The sequence below is a fragment of the Leiobunum rupestre genome, chromosome 4, assembly GCF_980474605.1.
Source record: "Leiobunum rupestre chromosome 4, qqLeiRupe1.1.hap1, whole genome shotgun sequence".
In the NCBI taxonomy this organism is placed as follows: Eukaryota; Metazoa; Arthropoda; class Arachnida; order Opiliones; family Sclerosomatidae; genus Leiobunum; species Leiobunum rupestre.
In genome coordinates this window covers 71,755,214-71,772,230 of record NC_143387.1, presented here as the reverse complement: position 1 = coordinate 71,772,230, position 17,017 = coordinate 71,755,214, and the positions used below count along the sequence as shown (strand labels likewise).

The 17,017-nt window shown below is 38.5% G+C and overlaps 3 protein-coding genes across 4 annotated transcripts; 1 reads left to right on the top strand and 2 right to left on the bottom strand.

Annotated features, from left to right (window-relative positions):
• The first annotated feature begins 100 nt into the window (after positions 1-100).
• On the top strand, positions 101-3,019 carry Tfb1 (transcription factor B1). Its single transcript, XM_090174154.1, has 10 exons — positions 101-450; positions 524-725; positions 787-883; positions 942-1,095; positions 1,172-1,321; positions 1,574-1,971; positions 2,039-2,336; positions 2,399-2,514; positions 2,575-2,667; positions 2,882-3,019. The coding sequence occupies exons 1-10, from the start codon at positions 300-302 to the stop codon at positions 2,969-2,971; spliced, it is 1,749 nt and encodes a 582-aa protein (XP_090030280.1). The 5' UTR covers positions 101-299; the 3' UTR covers positions 2,972-3,019.
• On the bottom strand, positions 3,012-5,497 carry eIF3m (eukaryotic translation initiation factor 3 subunit m). Of its 2 annotated transcripts, none has more exons than XM_090174156.1 (8): positions 5,367-5,497; positions 5,073-5,214; positions 4,865-5,003; positions 4,582-4,797; positions 4,430-4,516; positions 4,194-4,375; positions 3,373-3,516; positions 3,012-3,271 (listed from the first exon to the last, which is right to left on the bottom strand). In XM_090174156.1, exons 1-8 carry the CDS (start codon positions 5,406-5,408, stop codon positions 3,057-3,059), a joined length of 1,167 nt encoding a protein of 388 aa, XP_090030282.1. In that variant the 5' UTR covers positions 5,409-5,497; the 3' UTR covers positions 3,012-3,056. The 2 variants fall into 2 exon arrangements, with proteins under 2 accessions (XP_090030282.1, XP_090030283.1); XM_090174157.1 differs by having other exon boundaries at positions 4,430-4,513.
• A 10,232-nt stretch (positions 5,498-15,729) lies between these two features.
• LOC149948956 (putative methyltransferase DDB_G0268948) lies at positions 15,730-16,929 on the bottom strand. The gene is made up of 5 exons (XM_090172841.1): positions 16,738-16,929; positions 16,289-16,672; positions 16,138-16,235; positions 15,935-16,072; positions 15,730-15,875 (listed from the first exon to the last, which is right to left on the bottom strand). Exons 1-5 carry the CDS (start codon positions 16,843-16,845, stop codon positions 15,791-15,793), a joined length of 813 nt encoding a protein of 270 aa, XP_090028967.1. The 5' UTR covers positions 16,846-16,929; the 3' UTR covers positions 15,730-15,790.
• Positions 16,930-17,017: the final 88 nt, after the last annotated feature.

The following is a 17,017-nucleotide window of genomic DNA, read 5'->3' as shown; positions in this document are numbered from 1 at the left end:
AAATTTAAATTTTTGTTTTATGTGTAAATATTTTGCCGCTAGACGTCGTCTTGAACCGAGCTATCGTCGAAAATTCCGCAAGCTTTTAATCGTGGTGTTCTTTGTTTCCTTAATTTTTCGATCGTTTTGATCAACACGTTTTCGTTTTTATTACGTTTCACTGTCGCTAAAAAAATAGAAAATTGTTAATTAAGTAAACCGGGTTACTTTTTCGTTATTTAAAGTGCAATAATTTTTATAAAAACAGTAATGATCGAAATAAAACCAAGGCTTAGTTGACCTAAAGAAATTGAGTGAAAATGAGTTCTTTTGAAGACGTGTTATTGATGGTTAATCACGTTAGACATAAGAAAAGCGATGGAACACTTTATTTAATGGGTGCCCGTCTAGCATGGATGCTTGAAGGGAAAGACACTTTTTCAATAAGTCTAAAATATGCTGACATTAAAAGTAATAGACGTTTTTAGGCATATTGATGTAAAAAAATTAATTAGCACTCATGACTATCATTTGGGATCTTTAGCTCAAAAAATATCCCCTGAAGGAAAATCGAAGATACAATTGCAAGTTGTCCTAAATTCAGGCGAAGCAACCACGTTTCATTTTATAAACCCAGATGGTTCAGAAGCTCAACTTAAAGACCGAAATGATGTCAAAGAATTACTTCAGCAACTTCTTCCAAAATTTAAGCCCAAAGTCAATAAAGAATTAGAAGAAAAAAATAGGTGCTATATTCCATTCTGATCATTCTTAATAAAAACTTACACAAAGCTATTTAAATAATAGGATTTTACAAGAAAATCCACATCTCTATCAACTTTACTGCGACTTAGTCACTAGCCAAGTTATATCAGCAGAAGAATTCTGGGCCAATTACGCAACTGTACAGTTAATTACTTAAAAAGTGTACAACAAAATAATGATAATCATATATTCCCCAGAAAGTTACGCAGAAAACTCAAAAAACGCAGCAGGAAGTTGGCGTATCAGCTGCATTTCTGGCAGATATAAAGCCACAAACTGATGGCTGTAATGGCCTTAAATACAATATCACAGCGGATATCATTGAATCCATATTTCGAACATATCCAGCTGGTTAGCTAGCCTTTTTAAAATATTTCCAAACCAAAAAAATATAAATTTATCGAATCAAATATAAATCCAATTTCAGTGAAAAGAAAGCACATGGAAAATGTCCCACACAAACTATCTGAAAGTGAATTCTGGACACGTTTCTTTCAGTCTCATTACTTCCACCGTGATAGACTCAATTTGGGTTCAAAAGATTTGTTTTCTGAATGTGGAAAGAGTGACGAACAAGGTAAACGCGATACCATAAGTTTATAAATTTTTTGATAAGGACGATGCATGAAGTTTAAAATTTTTTACAAGAAAAATTTATATTGAAAGCATATCACGACACTATACCAAGGGCAATGTCGCTCTACAAATAGCTCAGTAAAATATTTGTTAAAGAGACTTATTTATGGATCAATTTTATAGACTTATGGTGACATTTTTAAGGGTTTTTGAAAAGCTAACGTAACAAACACTATTTTGTCTTATCTTAAAGATATTAAAAATGCGTTGAAAGCAAGCTTAACAGAACCTCTAGTTAATATCAATTCATTTGAGGAAAACACTCCGGATGAGGATGCGATTGAAGGGACCAATAAAAACCAAAATGTGAGGGACGCAAATCAGTCGATGATTCGGAGGTTCAATCATCATTCCATGATGGTTTTACAAGCCTGTCAAAGCCAAAAAACAAACCTAGTACAATCGCTTAATGTACCAGAGAAGGTTCCCATTTCTAAACCAGTTGAACAAACAGAAACAGTGATAACCGAAGTTAACAAAACAGTAAATGGGAAAATTGAAAAAGAAAAGAAGTCTAAAAAGGAACCAATCGCGAATGGTCTGGAAGAATTACCTGGCCCTTCGGAGGAAGAAATAAGAGCAGCGAAGAAAGTAATTTTGCTCAATGTGACTCTAATAAGTTGTAACAAATTTTAAATAAAAATTAAATTTTTTTCAGATTAGACTTATGGAGAAAATGGAGTACGAAGATTTGGAGACGGAACACACCAAAACTGGGCCTCCGCTTGTATTAACCAAAATGGAACGGTACCTTCACGGGCCTATTCCCATTGAAGAAACTGAGTCTTTAAGCCGAGATGATTTTTTAATAGCGACTTCTCAGTTAAAAGAAGAAATTCAGGTTTGGGATAGTCAACTTCCTCGGGTATTACCATCAACAGCGGCAATAAGCGCTCTTGGGGAGCTATCCAGAGGTGGAGCTCTGATGACAAGTTCTCACACAGTCTCTTTTAAAGGTATACAATTAATTACCCGTCTTGTTGCGCATTTATAACTTAGTTATTTTTGTTTTCTTTAGAAACTATTCCTCCCGACATACAAAAAAATCTCAGAGCTTTGTACAGTGCCCTTTGCGAACTGTTAAGGCATTTTTGGTTATGTTTTCCTACCACTACGCCACAATTAGAGGAAAAGGTAATCATTGGAAGTTAAAAGTAATTTCTATATTTTACATTAAAACCTTCCTTCTTAAAGGTTGTGCGAATGCGAAGCGCATTAGAAAGATTTCAATATGCCAAATTAAAACCATTTCATGATCAACTTTTGAGAGATCATTATTCACCCGAGGTATAAAATTCACTTGAAACTAGTACCTTCGCAGGTTCATAACAATTTTATAAAACTACTACAGCGAGGAAATATGAGTCATAATTAAAGATTCATAAGCAGTTACGTCTGTTGTATATTTTTGAGCCTGCGAAAGTGCTACGTCAATTTTTGTAGCCTATGCTTTTGATATTACACAGTTAATTTGGATTAAATATATAATTTTTCTTTGCAGTTAACTAATCACATGACTCAAATGTTGGAAGCTGCCTACAATAAATTTAACATCTGGCAATCAAAGCAAGGAAACATATCTAGAAAATAATGTTGTTATTTTTTGTCCTTTTGTAAATAAAAACGCCGCCTTAATTATTCAAAATTGTTTATAAATTTATTTTAACTGAATGAGATTAGGTGGCAACAGGTGGAACAATCTGATCAAATTGTGTACTTAAAATAGATTCCATGCTACGTTCCACTTGACCAATGTTTTGACGCCAACGAGTCATTATATCTCTCAGTTGTTGCCACTGAGGTTTGCCAAAAGTGCGGTGCATGGTGGAGCTCACAATCACCTTTTTATTCAGTTGATCGATACGAGCTCGAATGATTTTGGTTCTCAAAGCTATATCACCAAAATAATGACATTTATTCTTAATGATATAGTTTTGTTTAAAAGGTAGCCCAATGGCAAGCTAGTTAATAGTGATAAAAAGGTGTTCTTACCCTCAATCACAAATCCTTCGACTTCTTCAGCAGGAAGCATCAAATCAGTTTGTAAGACTTCAAAAGACAGCTCTTTTTTATATTCAGCCAGTTGCATCAATGTTAGAAGCCTCATTTTATGTGTGTTTTGTTCGTGAGAAAGTCCTAAAAATTTAATTTTTTAATATTTCATTCGTTATTAAGTAGTGGTGTGTAAGCACTCGTTTTAATCAAGTTCGAGTTAGAGTACTCGGCTCCAAACTCGGTGAGCCTTGCACCAAAACTCGTTAGGTAATTTTTAAGAGTTTTAATGTTATCGAGTATGACATCACATTTCTCAACTAGCTCCTTTGAAAATATGACGTAATTTTTTTCTGCCCACGCTATTGGTCCTTGTGACATATGTTTCACGTGTAGCTTTTAAACAGCTAAAAGATTTGGTTTTAGTTTCAGCAAACTACAAAGATTTTTTAGACATTAACAGTCATTCATTGAATGACAATGTCTAATCCTACTAAACAATGAAAATTTATAAAAATAAAATCCCCAAGAAAGTTAAGGTTCTGAAATTAAGAGAACTAATAATTTTTTTTATTTTTAAATTCATTTAATTAGAAAATGTTTAACACTCGTTAAGAAATTTAAGACTCGTTAATATTTCAAAATACGTTAAGCACTCCAAGCTTTGAAAAAGAGTAATTTTAAAACTTGTTAACTCGCTAGGTTTTTTGAGCTCAGACTCAAACTGGGTAAGGAAATTTTTTGAAACTAACTCGTCTCAGTTAAAAAAAAACGAGACTCGCACACCCCTATTATTAAGTACAAAAAAAAGCTTTATCTACCAATGGAAACAATGAAATCCTTATGGTTGTTGTAGAATTGAATGTAAGCTGTGAGTTTATCAGAAACAAAGATGGTTAGCAAATCGTGGATCAGTTCTCCTTCCAAAAATCTCACGGGTTTTAAAGCCAGAAGATGATCCATGAGGAACGTGGTTGGATCTGCCAAACAGGCAACAATACACCTGCAAAACGCATTATTAGTATCTTTCAATATACTCATTTAATGTCTCATTTACCTGTGGGCATCATCTCTAGCTTGCGAGGCGTTGTCTTCCGTGTAAGTGCCAAGAAGTTCAATCATTACTTTAGATGCTAATTCACTGCTGAAAAATTAAATATTTGCCAATTTAATATTTGCCATCTATGGTCAACACTTGAATTTCTTTACTTTTTACTCTCGGCTAAAACTTCATGCAAAAGGCGTAAGAGTTTCTGAGCTTTTTCCACTGATATTTTGCTGTCAACTATCCATTTCTTTAATTTGTTTAAATCTGTGAATATGGTGTTAATGCTATCAGTTTGACCAGCTAATTTGATAAGATTGTAATAGACGTCGAAACGATAGGGTGAAAGATCGGTCAATCCTTCAAATAAATTATTCAGCCTAAATTGATAATATGAATTAATCACAATGATTATCTGAAACATAAGATTTTATATTTATAACTTACACCCTTAAACAAATTAGACCTAATTTTGTTGACTGAACTTTAACTAATTTCTCACATAAAGAGAATATTAAATTAGAGCTGGCATCATGTGGGACCATGATGATCAGAGAAACCAAACTGTTTAAAGCCAACTCTATATCTAGTACATAAAAAAATAAGTAGCATGAAATGCAAACTCCAAATGATGCTATAGCATTTACAAAAATACCATTTTCAATCGCATCCTTAAAGCACACGTGACATACATCAATAATTTGTTGTAAATCAGTCACAAAGTTGTCATTACTTGTGCTATTTTCTTCAGATATATCAGCTCCTAGACCTTTAAAATATGCTCGAAGTTCTTCACACTGCACAGGAAAAAATTAGTGGGGGATAGAATCATAAGAGTACACTACATATGGAAAGGACAAAGGCTTAAAGTTAGTCTAAACTTTTAAGTTACCATTAAAATTTTGAAAATTTACTAAATTTCGAAATTAAATTATCAATAAAACATTACCTGCTCTTTTTCAGACACATCAATGAAAGTAAACACATTCATTTCCTCCTCAAAATTAAGTTATATTATATTTTCGGAGAACAGAATGTCTGACTTGAGTCACTTGACAGGATTGCCGGCTTTGCACGTGTAACGTGTTCACATTTACGTCAACCCCCGCCAGTGTGAGAAATAAGGCACTATCAAAGGCCAATCTCAAGTTTAAAAATTAGCTGGAGCCTGGGCCAGTTTAAAAATTAAATGCCTGGGGTGTTAGTGCCCCTGGTGACCACTTAATTAATTCAAAGACTTTTCCCTTCAAGATTTTAGTTCATAAAAAATATTATATTAATCCCTAAAATTGTTTGGTCTTTGCTTCTCAACGGGTTGTCATTAGAGGTGCTAAGTCCTCTTCTCGTCCTGTTACCAGTGGGGTGCCGCGGGGCTCGGTATTGGCCCCCCTGCTCTTCGCCATTTACGTCAATAGTCTACCAGCTTCTGTCCCCCATGCCCTAGTCAGTTTATTCGCAGACGACACAAAACTCATTCACGTGCTCTCGACCAGCACATCCCACGTTGAACTCCAGTCTGACCTATCCAAGGTAGAAGCCTGGGCAGCTGGGGCTGGCCTCTCGTTCAATGCAGCCAAATCAAACGTTCTTCATCTTGGAAAAAACAACTCTCGTCACATTTATTATCTGGGTGGCCAAGTCATACCACCAACAAGCTGCATCCGAGATCTTGGGGTTCACATTGATAAGAAGCTGTCCTTCTCCGATCACTGCCGCACTGTGGCCAAAAAGATAAACATGTATACTGGCATGACCATTGAGTTGGGAATATTAATCTAGAGATCCAATCAAATCTGCTCCCCACGAACAAGTTTTTGAAAATTACGAATGTGCCGTCTGCTCTGAAATGACGAGAAAACGTTATCATATGACCCGTGGCGCCATCCATTATTTTTGAAAAAAAATCTTTTTGCCGGGGTCGGAACATTGAGTTGGGAATAAATAGAGGTACAACTAAATCTGGCTGGCCAATTTCGTTTCATAAGGAGACTTTATAAACTTTATCGTTCTACCGTGGCGGCATCTGTCTCTAAAGGTGCCAACTATATGGCAATTGAATTTTTTCGCGAATCTGATGCGAAATTGAAATGTATGATTTCTCGTAACAAACAAACCTTTGAAGTTGTTTAAAAATAATTTTATTCTTTCAACACGATCCTTTTTAACTCAAGTTATGGTGAGTTAGCTAATAATTATTTATTTTTAGCCATATAATTTTACAAAATATAGATGGCGCTACCACCTAATTATAAAGATGAATTTCGTACAGTCTTATCAGAACAGGTCGCGTAATCATGGCAACCGAAATCGTAATTGTAATTCTAGCAGTATTATTCCCAATTCAATGGGTCGGAATAAAGTTTTACAAGTTTTTGGTGTATATAGCGGGGGCCTTCACACCAGGCGCGCAATTTAAAAACAAACAAAACAAAAAATAAAAACAATAAAAAGCCCGAAGAACACTGTACAAATGGTAGAATTACACCAAAAACAAAGGAAAACCAAATAAGGAAACCAATCAGAATGTCAATGCACCGCACGTTGCAGAATAGCACAGGTGGCAGTAATAATGTCCATATGACCTCCATGTACTGCTCTAAGAACCCCCACGAGAGTGTTCGGAAGATTGCGCTTCTGGAGCAGGGGCAGGTGAATAAGATGTGGTAATGGTACGCATCGTCGATAGCTCCGCAGTGAGTGCAAGCGGCCGTCACACTGAGGTTGAACCGGTGTAGGGTCACGTTTGTGGGAAGGCGACCACAACCTAGTCGCGAGGGAAGGGTTAAGTATAGCACTAGAGCCGGGAAAGGGTTTAGCCTCACGAAGACGCCGCACTACCCTACTGGTCTGACAGTCCGTACTCCACTCAGCTGAGAGAGCCCGACGACACGCACTCTTTATTTCTACAAGAGTAGACGGGAGGAGGAAGTCCACTCTAGAAGGGCGCTGAAGCCCAGTGACCGAGGCGAGACGATCGGCCGTCTCATTTCCGGGAACTCCCACGTGTGCTGGACACCAGATTAGAGAAACCGGATACGGGTATTTATCGCAAAGCTCCTGGATAGAGATGGCCACCGGATCCATAGACCGACTTAACAGTTGGGTGAGTGCGCTTTTAGAGTCGTAACAGACAACTACAGGCGCACGCAGATGTGTGGACGCGTAGGAGAGAGCCATCAGGATGGCAAATAGCTCGACCCAATTAATAGGATGAGCGGAGTCCACTAAATTAACCGCACCAACGTTGAGGGAGGCAATTGCGAAGGCAGCACCCGCGACCCCTGAATCGGGGGAAGCCGAACCGTCCGTATAGAAAACCATCACGTCCTTCACGTGAGGTTCGAGAGTTGCGAAAAACAGTTGCCGTAACTGCTCAGAGTTATTATCATCCTTAGGACTGGTGAGCCAACGCGAGATGATGGTCGCCGACGGAGGGGTCCATGGTGGGGTCGCCGCAGTGACGAGGTGTCGACTAGTAACGTGGAAAATCCAATCAAGATTACAGGCCAAAATCTCTAAGGAAGTAAGGTCCCGGCGCCGGAGAGTGCGGTAGAAGTCCGGAGTGTCCGCCGCCCCACATGGAGCAAGGGTGATTAGATCCATATAGTATCTCCTGTTGCTTAAGGGCGGAATGGCCGCTTCGGCCTCCATTAAACTGATAGGAGAAGACGGTGGAGTCCCGAGGATGACTCGAAGGGCTGCATTTTGAATTTTATCTAGTTTCTTGACGGCACAAGCGGGCGCCGACGCGTAATGCTTGTTTTCCACTGGCGCGCGCAACGACGCGTTTCTCAGCTTTGAAACGTTCAAACGTTTTTACGCGCGTAAAGAAAATAACATTATGACGCGCGCCAGTGGAAAACAAGCTTCAAGGGGATTTGAGTAATCCAGTCTGGAGCGTACCCGGTGTGTATACAGAAGCCGCAAAACCTTACGCCTGCATCCCACTGGGTACCCGAAACCGCTCGCAGGAGGTTTAGTCTCTTCATCGAAGAGGAGGAAAGGTCCTCGATATGGGGAATCCAAGAGAGACGGTCATCGAAAAGACCACCTAGGTACCTGTAGGTGGATACCCTAGTGAGCGGCTGATGGCCCAGTTTGAGAGTGAGGGCCGCCGGAAAGTCGGTGTCGCGAGAGAAGGTCATAAAATTGCACTTGAGAGGTTGAAAGTTTAGTCCCCAGTTTGCGCCATGATCCTGTCAAGAGCGACTTGCATAGTCCTGAAAAGATTCCCCCAGTCAAAGCCGCTGATCCAGACGGCGATGTCATCCGCGTGCTCCCCGTGATCGACCAAATCTTTTTGCCGGAAAACGAGTCTTATTTGAACGAACCATTGAGAGATAGACGGCGCCACTTGTAGAATGATAAAATTTTCTCGCCATTTGGGAGCATACGGCAGTATTCTTATTTTTTAAAAACTTGTTCCGTGAAACACTGAAATCCGACGTTTTGATTGGACCTCTAGATTAATATTCCCAACTCAATGGGCATGACCCGGAGGACTTTTCACTTCAAGTCCCCGAAACTGATCAAGACTCTCTTCAAAACCTTTATCGTCCCACTACTGGACTTCGCGTCACCAATTAGGTCCCCACATTTCAAGAAGGACATTACCCTCATAAACAAATCGTTAAATAGGCTAACTAAGCTTGTCCCTCAGCTGCGCGATGTCTCGGCTGACGATCGCCGACAGTTCCTTTTCATTCCCACGCTACAAGAAAGACATCAAGCCAATGACCGAACCAGCGGCGTAACTAGGAACTCCAACCCCCCCCCCCCCCGCAGTGTGCTTCAAAACCAGTTTTTTGTGACCCCTATGCCATCCCCTGTTGTGAGTGAGGGATCCCTTTAAATAGCACTGATTTTAATCATAGACGTTTGGGGGCCCCTAGTTATCGGGGTCTGCGGGGGGGCTATTTACGCAGTGGCGTAGCTGAGAACTCAGAGGCCCCCCCGCAAAAATCTCTATGAGGCCCCCTTTTTTATTTTTTTTATGGTTAGCGGGGCCCCCCTCCGAAGCGCGAGGCCCCCCTGAAGCTCGAGGCCCCCCCGCACCGCGGGCCCTGCGAACCATCAGCTACGCCACTGTATTTACGCCACTGGACCTAACCGAACTATTCTCGATTGTGTCAGGCTCCAGTTTCCTTCATGAAGGAGAATTTCAGTTCCACCCGCGGACACAACAAGAAACTATTCCTACCTCGTGTTAACACTTCATACCGCCAGCGCCATTTTACACACCGCACCCTCTCCATTTGGAATTCCCTCCCTATTAGTGTCTCTACCCTCAAAACATTCCTTCGCCCGTACCCTACGCTCCCCCTCCTGTACTTAAAGGGAATATAACCTCAGGTATTTGGTGTGGAACACCAACGTTTACAGCTCTGTCCGCTCTTGCCTTTGGCGTTAGAAATGTTTGGTGCCACTGTACAGGAAAAATTTGAAAATTGAAGGGGTCTTTCATAAAGGTTGCTTTGCAGGTTACATTCCCTTTAACGCTCGGCTTAACGTTTTACTGTATTCATATTGTTTTGTGTTTTTTTTATATATCTCAAACGTTTGTATTCTCTGTAACCAAAAATTTTTGAGTGCCTATAAGCAGCCAGTGGCAGCTTTGGTGCGTAAAATAAAGAAAGAATAAAAATAAAGAATAAATATATGTCAATTGTCTGTATGGGTGGGTGACTGGGTGTCGTGAGTCTGTCTACTCTACACTATATTTTGGCCATAAATTATGAAAGCCGGATTTTTAAGGTTAAAAATGGCAAACATGGGCAAAAAGTAAGCCAAAAAAAGTTCGTGTCCGTCTGCTTAATAAAAAAGCAAGCTAAGAAACAAAATTTTTGTTATTTGTTTGCTGAGCGTATTACACATCGATTTCTTAAAATATCACAATATCAACTAAGGAGGGTTTATCAGCGAGCGAACTAAATCTATGCTACACAAATCCCGCTCTCTCCTCGTTCGTTCTCGAGCGAGCTTTCTCTAAACGTGGAGATGCCGTGATCACTGGTAGCCGCTTACGGCGCGACGAACGAGTCTGTCGCGAACGAAGAGGGCTTTCGCTCCCTTTTATCGCTCTCGGCGCAGAGAGAGAACGCGCCCGAAAACCTCACCGTCGCGTTCGCATTGAGCTGATTTTTTATTGAACGATGGGGCCTTCTCTTTCGCTTCCATCTTTCCAATGAAATTCAGTTTTCAAAATAAAGCGTTTTATGTGACCTCGGCCTTGACACGGTGCACGAAAACCATTTCGAGGTTTGACGGTTAATGGGCCATCTAATTGGGGTTTTCGGAATTAAATTTTTGTTCTTTTTAAAATTTCTTAGAAAAACATTTCATATAGTTTTGAAATCGACCTTGAAAAGGTGCACGAATAAAAATTAGGTTTGGTGGTTAAAGCGCCATCTACTGGGATTTTTAGAGAAAAATGGCTTTTGGGATGCTGTTATGTCAACCCCCTGGGATGAGAACGGTACTGCAACTTCTACCTCCAATACCGGTCCTTCTTGCGAGTTCTTTTATTTAATTTGGAAACCGATTGTTCAATTAAGTTGTGGTTAAAAAGTCTTAACCTATCTCAATTGGGCAGGCAGTTTTAAAAAAATAGGTTAGGATAATTTTAAACACCCTATATTTAAATAAATTGTTGACTAAGATTATTGGAAATATGATGAAGGTACTTATTTGTTGTCTAACATTAAATACACATTTAGCTTCAACATTTATAAATGAAACTTAAATTTGATATTCAATTGCTTGTTTCACCGGAAGTAAAAATTCAAAAATACAGATCATTAAGTAAGAAACATAGTGTGATTATACTGCACTATTTTAACAATAATATATGAATTGAGTTAAAATAATATGAACTTTGTTAGATTAAGTTATTTTCAATAGGAAACGTAGAATAGTAATAGCATATGTATTTCTTCACTAACGGTTTGTTTCACAGATATTGCGTCATCCGTACCCTACGTAATATTTGACGTCATATTTGATGTCATTTCTCTACTAACCTTGATATTTGACGTCATCGAATCGCAAATGCCGATAATGCCGTCGTATAATTAGCCCTACGTCTGATCACGGCCAACTTCGATCACGCGTACCGCTCCATGGCGGCTCCGTCAATCGCCTCGCATCTAATGTTAATTTGCGTGTATGAATAATCCCGATAGGGGGGCTACATACGACCAAAAACCTACTATCGCCAAAGGCGGGAAATACAAGCGAAATCACGGAAAAATGTTTTTTCTTCGGTTTTCCACCTTCCTAAAAAACAAGGTATAGTAACTATCTTTTCGCAATATATTTATGTATAATTCGTAATTTAAAAAAAAATTACCTTATAAATATTAATGAAGAAAAAGAGACGCGTTTTTTACGCGAAAGCGCCATATTAGAATAAATAGTTTTGAAGGCTGTAGAGGTGTTTAGAGCGTTTTGACGCGTAAATAATGTCTCTCTTAAATCTTTAATAATAACAAATCTTTATTAATAGTATATATATAGCAAATTCACGAGTTTATAACCGTTCTTAGGTAGTATTTACTGTAAATCTAATAATTTTAAGAGTGAGAATCTTAAAACTAATATAATTGAAGATAAAAGATGCTTAGGTACATCTTTGGAACTAAATAGGTAAAAGATAGATGGTCTTCAGCCTGCATTTCAAGGAGGATGATTTCTGTTCAGGTTTGTACCTTTATTATGGAAGAATTTTTCAGTCAGATAAAACACGGCCAACTTTGATCACGCGCTGTTCGCGCTACTACGGCCAACACATTCGTCGAAATTCCGCGAGCAAGGATTTTCCCCTATAAACTGTACTATAATGTGTAGGAGTTCAGCGCCACGCTCGGTGGTTATATTGTCCCCAATGTAAAAACTATACTAAAAATAATAATCCGCTAGGGGCGCTGACGTCATACACATCTTTTGCTCATAGGTTAACACAGAAACGTCAACGAATGAGATGGCCGCTGTAGCGCGAGAGATACGCGAGAAATCAAAGTTGGCCGTGGATAAAATTACAAACCGGCCCTTATTAAATATACAATATTATTCTAGGTTTAAAAAGACGAAAGCTTAAAACTTGTTGAAACCTAAAATTATAATTTATTGCGCTTATAATATATTTTAACTTAATATTATTTAATAAAAAATTTTAAAATAATATATTTACCCTGAAGTTACAGTGAATCTTCTTTTCACTTTGGTTTTATTTATTTATTTATTTACATGTGTTTCAAGTATTAAACAATAATACTATGTTGCTGGCAGCATCTAGAGGATGTTCTTGGTTTTGTTTAACTCTTTTATAATTTATAAACACCGTTAAAAAATTAGAATCATTAAAAAAATATTATACTATTAGTTAAATATTAACCTACATTCGGTTTAATTCAATGTTTTTTTTTAATTTATTTAAAAATAATTGATTTTTGTGGATTTGACTAACTGACTAACGTTAAATTTTGGTCGTAGCGAAACCCTGGTGGGAAAATATATACACCGTAAATTCAGGCGATTGACGGGGTCGCTAAAGCGCGGTACGCGTAATCGAAGTTGGCCGTGGTCTGATAAACCGACGGCCATTATTTTCGTAAAAAAACGGGTTGAGCAACCAAGGCTTAGGAGCTAAAATGAACTACAATATAGTGTCAAGTTCTGTTAATGTAATTAATTTGCAAATTAGTGAAATTCTCGGAGACTTACGTTCTAAAATAAATTTGGAAAAAATAGTTGAAATTCAGGTTGAGGATGAGCTTTTCTGGCGCATCTACAAGGTTGGAGCAAAGATAATTTAAACTCGTACCCTAGATTCGAAATCACTCTCTCGCGCGTTGCCGATAGCGTTTACCCACTTCCCGCCGGAACTCAGAAAAAATTCAATCTATGGTTTGCGACTTACCGCAATCGATGGAGCCCGATTTTTCTGAGGTCACGTGCCAGAAAAGGGTAAACGCTTCGTAACAAAACCGTCAATGGGAAAGCTCTCAGTATTCGAATCTAGGGTACGAGTTTAAATTACCTTTGGTTGGAGCATAGACTAATTAATGTATACGTTAATTAGTCCATGGTTGGAGTCTTTGCAGATTCTTTTGAGCCTAGGCCTAACTCTTCTAGGCTTGATATGGGTTTTAATAACGCCAAAAGTCTGATAACGCTGGTGGAATATTCCACTTCGACGACTTGTTCCATTTTCGGAAAGCGACCACTTATTGGTCATTTTCCCCAACCTTTTATTTTTCTAAATTACTCATTATTTAAAGGGATCCCTCACTCACAACAGGGGAAGGCAGAGGGGTCACAAAAAAACTGATTTTGAAGCACACTGCAAGTCTGGATTTTATGTTACCCCTATGCGTCCCCCTGTTGTGAGTGATGGATCCCTTTAACTTTATCCGCACAAACCGAGTGAGATTATAAATTTCAATGAAGCTACATTGGGCTGACTAAAATTCCGACGCAAAAAATTCCTTCTCAATTTCGAGGTTTTCCATTGGCTTAAATAAATATGTTACTAGCCAATAGTGTGACTCCCAAAATTACTGGATGAATAAAAAGGTTAAAATCTAACGTAGTCCACCTTTTTACTGGTTCGTGGTGAAACAAACCGTTAGTGAAGATTTTTGAATGGAATAAAGGTACAGTGGCATACTTATGAGTAATTATGTTACATATGGTAATGGACTTGGTGATAAAAATATTTTGAGTATGGTTAATTTGATTAAACAAACTTTTTGTTTTAAAATCTGAATTTCATTGGAAAGATGAAAGCGAAAGACTCCATCGTTCAATAAAAAATCAGCTGCATGCGAACGCGACGGTGAGGTTTTCGGGCGCGTTCTCTCTCTCTTCGCCGAGAGTGATTACAGCGAGCGAATTGCGAAAGCCCTCTTCGTTCGCGACAGACTCGTTCGTCGCGCCGTAAGCGCCTACCCGTCATCGCGGCCTCTTCATGTTTAGAGAAAGCTCGCTCACTGAAGAGAGGGCGAAAGAGGAGAGAGCGGGATTCGTTCGGCTTAGATTGCTCACATAGAGATCCGTGGGTTCAACTCACCGTCTTTAATATAACTCTATTTAAAAGTAAAAAAAAGTTTCGACACTTGAATTCTCACTGTTTATTTAGTACTCACAATTTTGCTCACGTCTTCCAGAGCGATTACAGCGAGCGAAAATCCTCTTCGTTCGCGACAAACTCGTTCATCGCGCCGTAAGCGGCTACCGTTGAACGTGGCATCTCCACGTTTAGCGAAAGCTCGCTCGCTGAAGAGAGAGCGAACGAGGAGAGAGCGTGATTCGTTTAGCTTAGATTGAGATTGCTCACATAGAGATCCGTCGATTCAACTCACGGTCTTTAGAGTGTTGTCGTCTGATACGATTTTGAAAATTTGTAACGTCACAGCTGTAGTGTTAATAGTGGCCGCCATGACAGTTACCGTTTTTTATCAATAGGCAAATTACAATGGTGACGTCGCAGGGTTTCAGACGACAACACTCTATAACTCTACTCTAAGTAATTGAAGTTTCGACAGTTGATTTCTCACTGTTTATTTAGTACTCAGAATTTTGCCCACGTCTGAAAAATGGTATGTGGCCAGTGGCCAGTTTTTTAATTAAACTATCCTACGCTCTACTGGCCACAGGTCCAGTTTAAAAAAAATCCTTTTTTATCAGCCTGACCCCCGCCCCCTCTCACAAGGAGAGTACCCGAGGTGTTTATTGCCGATTTAGTTCAAAGTCGGCCGTAATGTAGACCTATATGAGATATGAAATTTCCCAAAAGGAGACGTTGCATTACCCATTCGATTTGCCATGGCAACCGAAAATGTTTTTGACCACTTACAACCAAAATAAGATTTTTTCCTTATTTTACCCAAAATTTGTTACAAATTTACCCCAAAAATGTTTCAATTTACCCAAACTTGATGAAATTTACCTAAATGTGGTCCAAATTAAACATTTCGTGATTTTCAAAATTTTTCAAAATTTTCATCCCATGCTTTTTTAAATGGAGATTTTATTGTTTTAAGTGATCAAAAACATTATCGGTTGCCATAGCAAATCGAATGGGTAGTGCAACGTCTCCTTTTGGGAAATTTCATATTTCATATAGGTCTACATTACGCCCGACTTTGAACAAAATCGGTAATAAACACCTCGGGTACTCTCCTTGTCAGTTCAGATTCCAAAATCCTATTCTAGCTCTTCGGGACAGTGTAGCCCATTTTTGTTAGAGCACCGCGGGTTAAATTATGCAAATAAAGTTTATTTTAAGTAAAATGAAAATGAACTAAAAAAAATAATTTCATATTTTCTTTAATTACATGCTAATACCTAAATATGATATTTAATGTCAATATTTTATTTTGAGTGACGACATAATATCATAGCTCCTTTCATTTCAGTTGTAATTTCAATGTCAAGAGTCCCCAAAATTTCTTTAGACCTAATTAAAATAATCATAATAAATATTTGGTACAGTAGAAAAATATTTTAGTAATTAACCTCTCTTTCATGTGATTAATTTCTCTCTTAGCTAATTCAGGCTTGTCTTCCTTCATTTTTTGATAAGGGGACCAACTATAAAACCATTCAATCTGACTGCTCATTAAATTCTTTTTAAAATGCATGTAATTTTCATTCCTTAAATAAAATGATTAAATTCAATATCATTTTTATAATTATAGTAATCTTCATTCTTAGTTTACCTAAGGACTTCTTTGAATGGAAAATCAATACCACTATAAGCTTGGTTTGCGTAAAAGTTACCAGTGTCCCAGTATGGTACAGCAGTCTCAAACCGAAACTTAAGTACATTAAAATTAGTAGTTAAATTAATTTTTACAAAAGTCTACGTACTTTCAAATATAAATTCGTTAGCTCTTCCGATTTATTAGGGTCATTCACAATTATTTTTGTGAGGTGGTCTCTCCACGCTAAGAGCACACCATTTGGAACCAGTACTCTTTTGACTTCCGTGAAAAATCGGTTTAAATCGAACCAATGCAAGGCGTGTGAAACCGTAATAAGCTGCACACTGCTATCCTCCAAGAACGGTAATTCTTCAGCCGGACTTTTCATAAATTTTACATTGGGTGGATTATCAGGATCGGCTCGGGCATGTTCCAGTTGTGCGTCGCTAAGATCTGTTCCCAAAACTTCGTCAAAATAAGGGGCGCAAATACGGGTGCTGCAACCCGTGCCACAACCAACGTCAACAACTTTTTTCAAATCTCCATTATACTGTAAAAAAATATTTCTAACACTAAGGATAAACATTAGCTGATGAGGAGGAATAAAGATTTTACTTTTTCCTTTAAGAATTTTATTGCTTCAAGAATAACTTCTTCGGGACATGGGGTACGGTACTTTGCATAAGCAGCGGCTTGGTCCTTATCTGAGAAACGAACTGCCATGATTCTGAGACTGCTACGGCGTGTAAATAGGAGTAATTGTTAAGTCAGCCCGCAACTGCTACTCTTAAAATCACACGAGGAATAATTTCCCTTTTATCGTGCGAAGGTCGTTTTATCCTCCCCGCAAAACCCTTATCCGAATGATCGCCTACTCATAAACACGCCTCCGTCG